Below are 12,441 nucleotides of genomic sequence, written 5' to 3' on the forward strand. Positions count from 1 at the left end.
ATGGCGTTTGTTCTCGCAAGCAAACTCTGAAAACTTTTTAAGAGTTTGCTGAATTCAAGGCGGCCCTGTCGGGCCCCTACTGATGAATGGCCCGTTACATAAAACATGCGGAAAATAGCAGTTCCCAAGGGCCATGTAAGAGATGATGACTAGGCCCCTCAATGAGGGGAACCAGACTTGTCTTGCCTTTAAATAAGTGACCACTTTAAATGCACAGCAGCAACAATGCAGAAAATCTGCAATTTCGACAAATCACTGTACAATACATTTCTTCAATACACTATGCTGAAGAGTCTAAGTAAATATGGGGCCTGTTAAGCATTCAGTGACTATTTGGCACCCAAAACAACAATGAAGTCATACAGTAACTATGACTTATACTATTGTGTAAGGTTAATGTAATGAATTATAATATACTTTTTCATTTATACATAATTAATATTGGTGCTCTTGAAGGATTTTCATTAAGTTGTTAGTGTCCCATAGTGAAGGACAGTTTGAGAATGTAAGACAGTAATATAAACTACTGTTCTAGCACTTTATGCCTCTGCCTTGTTCATTCCCCTTTTGTTAGTAGGTGATGGTTGGAGAGCAGACAGTAGTTTACAGCCAATATTGTGCTGCTCCCTTTCCCCTACATGATTGGACTATACAGTCCACAAGTGGACTATACAGCTTCTTAGAAATGCGTTTATTCCATTACAATGCCTTGTTCCCATGGACGTTAATTTAATGTTAGTAAAACACCCAGCCTGAACGTAGAAATTAATACTTGCACTGACTGTATGCACTACTGCTGTTACTAATGCTACCTAGCGCTGTGGCAGCAATCCATTTACGTCCCTGCTTTCTGAATGCATCTTGTTCTATGAAAGGAGTTTACCATGGGTAAATCATTGGGGAAGCCTACAGTTAGCTCTGACCGCTAATAAACATGCCACTAGCAAAAACGTATTAAATGCACTTCAATATGTTTTCAGACATGTTAAAAGATGCTAATGTAATATCAGTTGGGTACCTGACTCAAGTCATCCCTTACATAGTGCCACCCATACTTTAATGTCATTGATGGTCAGTGGCAGTGCTCTGAGATGTCAGAATCAGAAGGGAGGGCTGTACTACTATTTTATTTAATGTCTGAACTGAGGGCCTGATTCAGAGCCGGACGCTCTTTCAGAGCGTTCGCTCTGAATCAGTGCCCGCCTATTGTATTTTTAGAGTGGCCTCCTGGATGCTCGCATAGCAAGAGCAAGAAGTCCACCCACTGACATCACTCATGGGAACGCCTCTGTCTGGGCAGCCACGCCCCCAGCACGCCCACCAAAGGGGGCGTGCTGTCACTCAACATCGACAGCACGCCCCCTTTGTAGCGAGACCTGGAGCGACGGCTTGCCCGTCACTATACGGGTCTCGCGCATGCGCACGACGGAGCCGCCTCCATCGTGCGCATGCGCACTGGGCCAACATCGACCCGCTTGTGAGCGCTCAGCGCTCACGAGCGGGTCTGAATCAGGCCCTGAATTCCAAGCTTTACAGCCATGGTCAAAAGTTTTGAGAATGACACAAGTATTGGTTTTCACAAAGTTTGCTGCTTCAGTGTTTTTAGACCTTTGTGTCAGATGTTACTATTGTATACTGAAGTAAAATTACAAGCATTTCATAAGTGTCAAAGGCTTTTATTAACAATTACATTAAGTTTATGCAAAGAGTCAATATTTGCAGTTTTGACCCTTCTTTTTTAAGACCCCTGCAATTCACCCTGGCATGCTGTCAATCAACTTCTCGGCCACATACTGACTGATGGCCGCCCATTCTTGTCTAATCAATGCTTGGAGTTTGTCAGAATTTGTGGGTTTTTGTTTGTCCACCCGCCTCTTGAGGATTGACCACAAGTTCTCAATGGTATTAAGGTCTGGGGAGTTTCCTTGCCATTTACCCAAAATTTCAATATTTTGTTCCCCGAGCAACTTAGTTATCATTTTTGCCTTATGGCGAGGTGCTCCATCATGCTGGAAAAGGCATTGTTTATCACCAAACTGTTCTTGGATGGTTTTGAGAAGTTGCTCTTGGAGGATGTGTTGGTACCATTCTTTATTCATGGCTGTGTTCTTAGGCAAAATTTAAGTGATCCCACTCCCTTGGCTGAGAAGCAACCCCACACATGAATGGTCTCAGAATGCTTTACTGTTGTAATGTAGAATTTAATGTAGAATGTACAACAGAAACATCAGCAATAGGTCCTTGGTGACAATGGCAATAGAGAACAACATTACCTACTGCACTTTTTTTATTAGAATTCGGTTTACTCGCTCTGTGCACTTCATCTTCCTTTAATTACAAATGCATGGTACAGTGAATTGGAAAATAATGTGACCTATCTTTTGTTTTCTTCCAGCAATCTGCCGGAACTCATGTGGAGATGGATTTTGTTCAAGACCAAATATGTGTACATGCTCAAATGGACAACTGTCTCCAAACTGTGGGGCTGGAGCAGGTGAGTGATAGAGGAAGACAAATGTATTATATATAAAGTTATAAGCACATTCATAGACACACATACACACGCACATGTAGAAATAAACTAAAATAATTCTATGACCTGCTAATACCATGTATGTACCAAGCACAATCACTCAATTAAAGGAATTTAGTGCTATCTCTTCTATTATTCCCGAAGCATTAATAGACTAAAAGGAAAAAAGTGCTATGTGTCAAAACCTTTGATGTAGAGATAGACTGATATATGCAAAGTAGAAATATACAAAAATGCAGTAAGACGAATGTTGCATCTGATAATAGAAATTTTTTTTTAAGTATTTGTTTATTTTGGTGTTCCAATAAAATATGAGTTATTGTGGTTTCGGTGAAGGTGTTTGTAAGTTTGTTTGGAACTTGTAAAGGGACCCGGCTTCACCTCTGTCCATCCTATCCCGTCCCCTCCTGGCTTCATCCTGCCCCATTCCTGCTGTTTACTTACCCTGTTGTTCCCAGCACAAAGTGGTCATACATCCTCTTCGGCAGGTCTGTCTTATCACTGCATGGGAAGCCGTTTTGGGGGTACATGCCCAGGCTATTACTGCACATGTTGGATAAGGGACAGGACTTATTATACCAATGGTGACCTAAGACACTATGGCCCCCATTTACTAAACGAGTTTTATCACCAAAACGAATGATAAGTTTCACTGTGTTTGATAAATGTTGCTCCAGCCAATCAACTCCCAACTGTAAATTTTGACAGTTGGGAGCTGATTGGCTGTAGCACCATTTATCATACACAGTAAAATGTATCTCTCGCTTTGGTGATAAAACTGATTAGTAAATGAGGCCCTAAATCTGTCAATAAGACAACTATTGTATATTATTATAATACAATCCCTACATATATATATATATATATATATATACTAGGGGTGAGCGGGTTCGGATTTCTGAAATCCGAACCCCCCCGAGCCCCCCCGATCCGAGTCCGATCCGAATCAGGCTCGACTTTTCCCGCCTGACTCGGATCTGAAATCGAGGCAAAACGTCATCATCCCGCCTTCCGAGTCTCGCGGGTTTTGGATCCTATATAAGGTACCCGCGTCGGCGACATTTTCTCACTCGGCTGTGGACAGTGAAGAGGGAGGGTGGGAGTTAGGGCTGTGTAGTGTAGTGTAGTGTAGTGCTGCTGTTGTCCACTACTTCAAAGTCCTTAGGGGCTGGCTGTGTTGTGCTGTGCTGCTGTTGTTAATAGGGGCTGTGTCCACTACTTCAAAGTCCATAGGGGCTGGCTGGACTGTGTTGTGCAGTCAGTTCTCCATAGGGGCTGTGTCCACTCCAAAGTCCTGTGCAGTGTCCCAGTCCTAAAGGGGTGCTGTAGTGTTGTCCAGGGGGTGCTCTGTCCATCAGGGGTGCTCCCCCCAAGTGCTAAAAAAATAATATATTTTCTGTGTTTGTGAATTGTGTGCGCAGTAGCCGCACGTGCATCAACAAAGTAGTGCCAAGCGTGCGCCTGTGTCATAAGTAAAGGGCCGGCTGGCTTGACCGTTAAGGGTGCTGTAACCCCCGAAAGTACACTCCAGTCCAAACCAAAAAAAAAATTATTTTCTGTGTTTGTGAATTGTGTGCGCAGTAGCCGCACGTGCATCAACAAAGTAGTGCCAAGCGTGCGCCTGTGTCATAAGTAAAGGGCCAGCTGGCTTGACCGTTAAGGGTGCTGTAACCCCCGAAAGTACACTCCAGTCCAAACCCAAAAAAAAATTATTTTCTGTGTTTGTGAATTGTGTGCGCAGTAGCCGCACGTGCATCAACAAAGTAGTGCCAAGCGTGCGCCTGTGTCATAAGTAAAGGGCCGGCTGGCTTGACCGTTAAGGGTGCTGTAACCCCCGAAAGTACACTCCAGTCCAAACCAAAAAAAAAATTATTTTCTGTGTTTGTGAATTGTGTGCGCAGTAGCCGCATGTGCATCAACAAAGTAGTGCCAAGCGTGCGCCTGTGTCATAAGTAAAGGGCCGGCTGGCTTGACCGTTAAAGGGTGCTGTAACCCCCAAAGTACACTCCAGTCCAAACCAAAAAAAAAATTATTTTCTGTGTTTGTGAATTGTGTGCGCAGTAGCCGCACGTGCATCAACAAAGTAGTGCCAAGCGTGCGCCTGTGTCATAAGTAAAGGGCCGGCTGGCTTGACCGTTAAAGGGTGCTGTAACCCCCAAAGTACACTCCAGTCCAAACCAAAAAAAAAATTATTTTCTGTGTTTGTGAATTGTGTGCGCAGTAGCCGCACGTGCATCAACAAAGTAGTGCCAAGTGTGCGCCTGTGTCATAAGTAAAGGGCCGGCTGGCTTGACCGTTAAAGGGTGCTGTAACCCCCGAAAGTACAGTCCAGTCCAAATCAAAAAAAAAATTATTTTCTGTGTTTGTGAATTGTGTGCGCAGTAGCCGCACGTGCATCAACAAAGTAGTGCCAAGCGTGCGCCTGTGTCATAAGTAAAGGGCCGGCTGGCTTGACCGTTAAAGGGTGCTGTAACCCCCAAAGTACACTCCAGTCCAAACCAAAAAAAAAATTATTTTCTGTGTTTGTGAATTGTGTGCGCAGTAGCCGCACGTGCATCAACAAAGTAGTGCCAAGCGTGCGCCTGTGTCATAAGTAAAGGGCCAGCTGGCTAGACCGTTAAAGGGTGCTGTAACCCCCGAAAGTACACTCCAGTCCAAACCAAAAAAAAAATTATTTTCTGTGTTTGTGAATTGTGTGCGCAGTAGCCGCACGTGCATCAACAAAGTAGTGCCAAGCGTGCGCCTGTGTCATAAGTAAAGGGCCGGCTGGCTTGACCGTTAAAGGGTTCTGTAACCCCCAAAGTACACTCCAAACCAAAAAAATATATATTTTCTGTGTTTGTGACTTGTGTGCACTGTGGCTGCACGTGCATCAACAAAGGAGCAGCGCCAAGCGTGCGCCTGTGTCCCATAAGTAAAGAGCCGGCTGGCTCATTTCTTAAAGGGTGGTGTAACCCACAAAGTGCACTACTCTCCAGCAAAAATAAAAAAATATTTTCTGTGTTTGTGTGCGCTTTAGCCGCACGTATATATATCAATATAACATAAATGGAGGACCAAACTTTCTCTGATAAAAATAAAATAGGGAAAGATCAAGAACCACTTCCTCCTAGTGCTGTTGCTGCTGCTGGGAGTTGTTCATCATCCCAGAGAGGAAGTAGGAACATCACTACTTTTACTAAACAATTGACCCTCCAACAGTCCCTAGCGATGAGGATGAAGTACGACAGCAGTCATCCTGAAGCAAAACGTATAACTGAGGCCTTGACTGCTATGTTGGTGTTAGACGTGCGTCCGGTATCCGACATTAGTGCAGTGGGATTTAGACAATTGATGGAGGTAGTGTGTCCTCGGTTCCAAATCCCGTCTAGATTCCACCTGCATCCTCAAAGCAGCAGCGACAAGCGTGCGTCTGTCTGTTAAAGGGTGGTGACACCCTCAAAGTGTGCTACACAAACAATTTAAATATTGTTCTTTTTTCTGTCTTTGTGAATTGTGTGGGCTGTAGCCGCACCTGCATCCTTAAAGCAGCAGCGACTAGCGTGCATCTGTCTGTTAAAGGGTGGTGACACCCTCAAAGTGTGCTACACAAACAATTAAAATATTGTTCTTTTTTTTTTGGTCTTTGTGAAATGTGTGGGCTGTAGCCGCACCTGCATCCTTAAAGCAGCAGCGACAAGCGTGCGTCTGTCTGTTAAAGGGTGGTGACACCCTCAAAGTGTGCTACACAAACAATAAAAATATTCTTCTTCTTTTTTCTGTCTATGTGAATTGTGTGGGCTGTAGCCGCACCTGCATCCTTAAAGCAGCAGCGACAAGCGTGCGTCTGTCTGTTAAAGGGTGGTGACACCCTCAAAGTGTTCTACACAAACAATTAAAATATTGTTCTTTTTTTTTCGGTCTTTGTGAAATGTGTGGGCTGTAGCCGCACCTGCATCCTTAAAGCAGCAGCGACAAGCGTGCGTCTGTCTGTTAAAGGGTGGTGACACCCTCAAAGTGTGCTACACAAACAATTAAAATATTGTTCTTTTTTTTTGGTCTTTGTGAAATGTGTGGGCTGTAGCCGCACCTGCATCCTTAAAGCAGCAGCGACAAGCGTGCGTCTGTCTGTTAAAGGGTGGTGACACCCTCAAAGTGTGCTACACAAACAATAAAAATATTCATCTTCTTTTTTCTGTCTATGTGAATTGTGTGCGCTGTAGCCGCACCTGCATCCTTAAAGCAGCAGTGACAAGCGTGCGTCTGTCTGTTAAAGGGTGGTGACACCCTCAAAGTGTGCTACACAAACAATAAAAATATTCTTCTTTTTTCTGTCTATGTGAATTGTGTGGGCTGTAGCCGCACCTGCATCCTTAAAGCAGCAGCGACAAGCGTGCGTCTGTCTGTTAAAGGGTGGTGACACCTCAAAGTGTTCTACACAAACAATTAAAATATTGTTCTTTTTTTTCGGTCTTTGTGAAATGTGTTGGCTGTAGCCGCACCTGCATCCTTAAAGCAGCAGCGACAAGCGTGCGTCTGTCTGTTAAAGGGTGGTGTAACTCTCAAAGTGCTCCAAAAAATAAAAAACTATTTTTTTAATGTGTTTGTGACTTGTGTGCGATGTAGCCGCACTTGCATCCTCAAAGCAGCAGCGACAAGCGTGCGTCTGTCTGTTAAAGGGTGGTGACACCCTCAAAGTGTGCTACACAAACAATAAAAATATTCTTCTTTTTTCTGTCTTTGTGAATTGTGTGGGCTGTAGCCGCACCTGCATCCTTAAAGCAGCAGCGACAAGCGTGCGTCTGTCTGTTAAAGGGTGGTGACACCCTCAAAGTGTGCTACACAAACAATTAAAATATTGTTCTTTTTTTTTCGGTCTTTGTGAAATGTGTGGGCTGTAGCCGCACTTGCATCCTCAAAGCAGCAGCGACAAGCGTGCGTCTGTCTGTTAAAGGGTGGTGTAACCCTCAAAGTGTGCTCCACAAACAATAAAAATATTCTTTTTTTTTTCTGTCTTTGTGAATTGTGTGGGCTGTAGCCGCACTTGAATCCTCAAAGCAGCAGCGACAAGCGTGTGCGTCTGTCTGTTAAAGGATTACATCGGTGACAGCATCCAAGTAGGCATGTCAGACAGTCCGTACCTGTACTGGCAGGAAAAAGAAGCAATTTGGAGGTCCCTGTACAAACTGGCTCTATTTTACCTGAGTTGCCCCCCCTCCAGTGTGTACTCCGAAAGAGTGTTTAGTGCAGCCGGGAACCTTGTCAGCGAAAGGCGTAGGAGGTTGCTTCCACAAAATGTGGAGAAGATGATGTTCATAAAATGAATTATCAACTCTTCCAGGGAGACCAGCCTCCAGAACGTACAGAGGGACCTGTGGTTCCAGCAGGGACGAATTAATACTCTGTGAGGATGAGGATGTACACACTGAAGAGGGTGAGGAATCGGTGGATGAGGAGGATGAGGATGACATCTTGCCTCCGTAGAGCCAGTTTGTGCAGGGACAGATAAATTGCCAGCTTGTTTTGTGGGGGCCCAAACGAACCAATCATTTCAGCCACAGTTGTGTGGCAGACCCTGGCGCTGAAATGATTGGTTTGTTAAAGTGTGCATGTCCTGTTTATACAACATAAGGGTGGGTGGGAGGGCCCAAGGACAATTCCATCTTGCACCACTTTTTTTTCTTTGCATTATGTACAGTTTGGGGCCTAGTTTTTCAATGCCATCCTGTCTGCCACTGCAGTGTCACGCCTAGATGGGTCACGTGTTTGTGCCGCCCACTCGTGTCGCTTAGCATAGTCATCCAGCTACCTCGGTGCAACCTTTTGGACATAAAAACACTATTGTGAGGTGTGAGGTATTCAGAATAGACTGGAAATGAGTGGAAATTAAGGTTATTGAGGTTAATAATAGCATAGGAGCAGAAAAACCTACAAATTCTGTGATTTTAGCTGTTTTTATGCTTTTTTTCAAAAAAATACAGATCCAAAACACAAAACCCAGAACCCAAAACACGGAAGGGTGGTTTTGGCAAAACCAATCCAGATCCAAAACACGAAGAAAGATCCAGATCCAAAACCAAAACACAAAACACGAAAAGTGGCCGGTGCACACCCCTAATATATACATATAAACACACATACTGTGTAAGTGTTTAAATATATATATATACTGTATATATCTATCTATATATATCCCATGACATCATGGGTGGCGCGACGCCTGCTCGTGGTGCCCAGCGCGCGAAGTTGGAGGCCAGCATACTGCAGGTGAGTTTGATTGTTTTAATTGCTATGACTATGGCTATATATGTTTGTTTGTTATGGTATTATTGTTATGCTGCTGTCCCTGATGACGGAGGAATCCTCGAAACGTTGGCTTATTAAAGGACGTTTTTACTGCTGGAAGTCTATTGAGTGCCGTCCTGTTGGATCGTTATATATATATATATATATATATATATATTGTGACACAGTTAGGTTAGGGGGTCCCTCTCCTGGGTAGAGGACTCCTTCCACTCTTTCTAAGATTTCCAAGGGCCCTTGCCATTTAGCCAAAAGTTTATTTTCCACAGTGGGAACCAATACTAACACTCTGTCCCCAGGAGCAAAGCTGCGTAACCGAGCATTGCGGTTGTATACCCTCTGCTGTGCCTGTTGAGCCTGTTCCAGGTGCTCTCTCACTATCGGCACTACCGCAGCAATTCTCTCCTGCATTTGAGAAACATACTCAATCACCGTTTTGTAAGGACTAGACTGCCCCTCCCATGTCTCTTTGGCAATGTCTAGTAACCCCCTTGGGTGTCTCCCATACAACAAGTCGAAGGGTGAAAACCCGGTGGAGGACTGGGGAACTTCTCTTATGGCCAACAATAAATACGGCAATAAGTAGTCCCAATCCCTACCATCCTTGTCGACCACTTTCCTAAGCATGTGTTTTAACGTCTTGTTAAACCTCTCGACCAGCCCATCGGTTTGGGGGTGATAAACCGAAGTTCTTAACTGTTCGATTTTGAACAGGCGGCATAACTCTTTCATGACTTTGGACATAAACGGTGTACCCTGGTCAGTTAGTATCTCCTTAGGTATACCCAGCCTGCTAAAGACATGAACTAGCTCTCTGGCAATGGTCTTGGTTGACGTATTGCGCAACGGGATCGCTTCCGGGTACCTGGTAGCGTAATCCATTATGACCAGAATATACAGGTGTCCCCTGGCAGACTTCATTAAGGGTCCAACCAAATCCATCGCTATTCTTTGAAGCGGCACCTCTATGATAGGCAATGGAACTAGTGGACCCTTAAAATGTGGCCTGGGAGCATGATACTGACACTCAGGGCAGGATGCGCAAAAGTCAGATACCTCTTTATGAAGCCCGGGCCAGAAAAACCTCTACATTATTCACTCAGTGGTTTTCTCTATCCCTAGATGGCCTGCCGTTATATGACCATGGGCCAGATCCAACACTGTTCTTCTGTAGGCTTTGGGAACTATTAGTTGTTCCACAACATCTTCCCCCTTCTTAGTCACCTGATATAACAAATCCTGCCACATTGCCATGTGGGGATAGGACAAAGGACTATCAGGGTCTACGGGTTTACCATCAACTACTTTTACATTCTCCCTGGCTTTTACCAAAGTAGGGTCATTCAACTGCTCCACGGCAAAGACCTCTCTTCTGACCCCTAAATCAGGCAGACGATCACCTGGCCCAACAACACTTCCCACCTCAATGGGAGGCACATCAGTTGGCGGGCCACCGTCACGCTCCGCATTCTCTAGTTCGCCAATCATAGTAGAAAAAGGGAATAACTCTGACTCAGAAGAAACTCCCTCCTCCACTACATCGACAACCTTCTCAAATGGATCGGGGTTATTCACCTCTGGAACAAAACGGCTTTCCCACAACTTCCAGAAGTGAGCAAAGTCTCTCCCCAATATTGCATCGTACATCAGACCATGTACCAAACCTACAGAAACTATAGCAGAACCACATGGTGTCTCGATGTTCACCTCGGCAGTAACATAATATCGAGTATCCCCATGTATGCAGGTCACACCAACAGTTTTCCCCTCACGCCGCAAGGGGTTCACCAGCTCAGCTTTTATAAGTGTCACCAAGCTACCAGAGTCTAACAGTGCCTCTACTCGGTTGCCATCTACAGTGAGTACACACATGTGCTTATAAGTCACAGCCTGCCGATCAGCCGTACAGGCTATCTGTGCAAAGAAAGACCCCCTGCGGTAGACATGACCAGTATCACATTGCATAGGTTCAGTTGTAAGTGCACAATTAGCGGCAATATGGCCGAAGCCACCACATCGGAAACACTGAGTCATATTAATGTCTAGTCGTTTACGGGGCAAGAACCTTCCCGGCCTGGCAGGCCTGTTTCCAGGTTCTACACCCTCAGTCTTAGGAACATTCCACCGCCCAGCACCCTTCTCCCCTGGAACAGTGTCTGTGGGAGTTCGCCGGTGCGCCAACGGGGCTCGGTGGGGCATACTCATCAGCTCCTCAGCCGCCACGTACCTCTCCACCAGCTCGACCAACTGGTCCGCGGACTTAGGGTCTGCTTGGCTCACCCACTTGCGCAGAGTCGCAGGTAATGATCGCAGGTACCGGTCCATCACGACCCTTTCCACGATCTGTGGTCCCGTCAGCGTCTCGGGCTGTAGCCATTTTGAGGACAGATGGATGAGGTCATGCATCTGTGAACGTGGAGGCTTGTCCATATGGAACTCCCAGCGGTGGACCCGTTGGGCACGAACAAAGGTGGTGACTCCCAAGCGAGTTAGGATCTCCTGTTTGTTTTTTATAGTCCTTGGCATCAGCCAGGCATAAGTCAAAATAGGCCTTTTGTGGCTCCCCAGACAAAAAAGGTGCCACCAGACTTGCCCACTGCTCCTTGGGCCAACTCTCCCTTTCGGCCGTTCTTTCAAATGCGGTGAGATAGGCCTCCACATCATCGCCCGAAGTCATCTTCTGGAGGAAGTGACTGGCTCGTACGGAGTGAGTGGTGGTGGGAGGACCAGTACCAACATCTCTGGGCCAGGCGATCAGGTACTGTACCACCTCTTTTATGGCCTGGCTGTTTTCCTCGATGGCAACCTGTTGTTGCCCCTGGGCTGTCTCCAAGGCCGACAGTTGCACCCTGGTGGATTCCTGCAGAGCCCTGGTAGATTCCTGCTGAGCTCTGGTAGATTCCTGCTGAGCCGCTGTAGCTTGGAGCAGGGCTTTAATAATGTCCTCCATTTTGTCCCGGGGTGTAGGTTGGAAGCTGAACCTTGCCTTTCTGAGCATGGGCTGACGCCTCCTCTATGGGACTCCAAGGACACAGCGTTATTTCCACACTCACAAATTGGGTGTCTGTCCCTTTAATTTTTAAATGGAAAGTTTTCCTCTTGCTGCAACTTCAGTGTGTGTGGTTGCCCGCATTCTCCACCATATTGTGACACAGTTAGGTTAGGGGGTCCCTCTCCTGGGTAGAGAACTCCTTCCTTACACACACACACAGCAGCAGGGAAGCAGCACACCAGTCTGGATGCAAGTACAAGCTGGTCGGCGCCAGTCTTTATTGTACAATGACAGAAATATAAAGAAAACATAAATATAAATCCTAGCCCTGTCGGGGCACTAACTTCACAGGTAGTTCCCTCAGTACCAGAACCTGGCAGGGCCTAATGCCCTCGCCAGCAACAAAACACAGCACAGTACTCACAGATAGGTTTTTCAAGTGTCTCTGAGCAAACTCCCTGCCTGCTCTCCCAGGTGAGACAATCAGCCTTCAACACACTAGGCTTATATTGGCCACTCTCAGGTGGAAACCCTAACAACCTGTTACCAGGCTGCGAGAACCAAAACCTGGAGTGGCCGTAGGTGGAGCCCTCCCTCTCCTCTCACCCACAACCCCCAGGTCCCAAACCGGCTT

The 12,441-nt window shown here is 45.9% G+C and overlaps 1 protein-coding gene across 1 annotated transcript in view; it reads left to right on the forward strand.

Moving 5' to 3' along the window:
- LOC148505427 (fibrillin-2-like) overlaps positions 1-12,441 on the forward strand; it is a 191,059-nt gene that overhangs the window by 47,357 nt on the left and 131,261 nt on the right. Inside the window, exon 4 of the mRNA XM_088448376.1 lies at positions 2,396-2,494. Within this exon, the coding sequence (XP_088304502.1) occupies positions 2,396-2,494 (99 nt within the window). The remainder of the gene's footprint in view (positions 1-2,395; positions 2,495-12,441) is intronic.

Source organism: Taudactylus pleione, unplaced genomic scaffold (assembly GCF_031769625.1).
Source record: "Taudactylus pleione unplaced genomic scaffold, aTauple2 ptg000454l, whole genome shotgun sequence".
In the NCBI taxonomy this organism is placed as follows: Eukaryota; Metazoa; Chordata; class Amphibia; order Anura; family Myobatrachidae; genus Taudactylus; species Taudactylus pleione.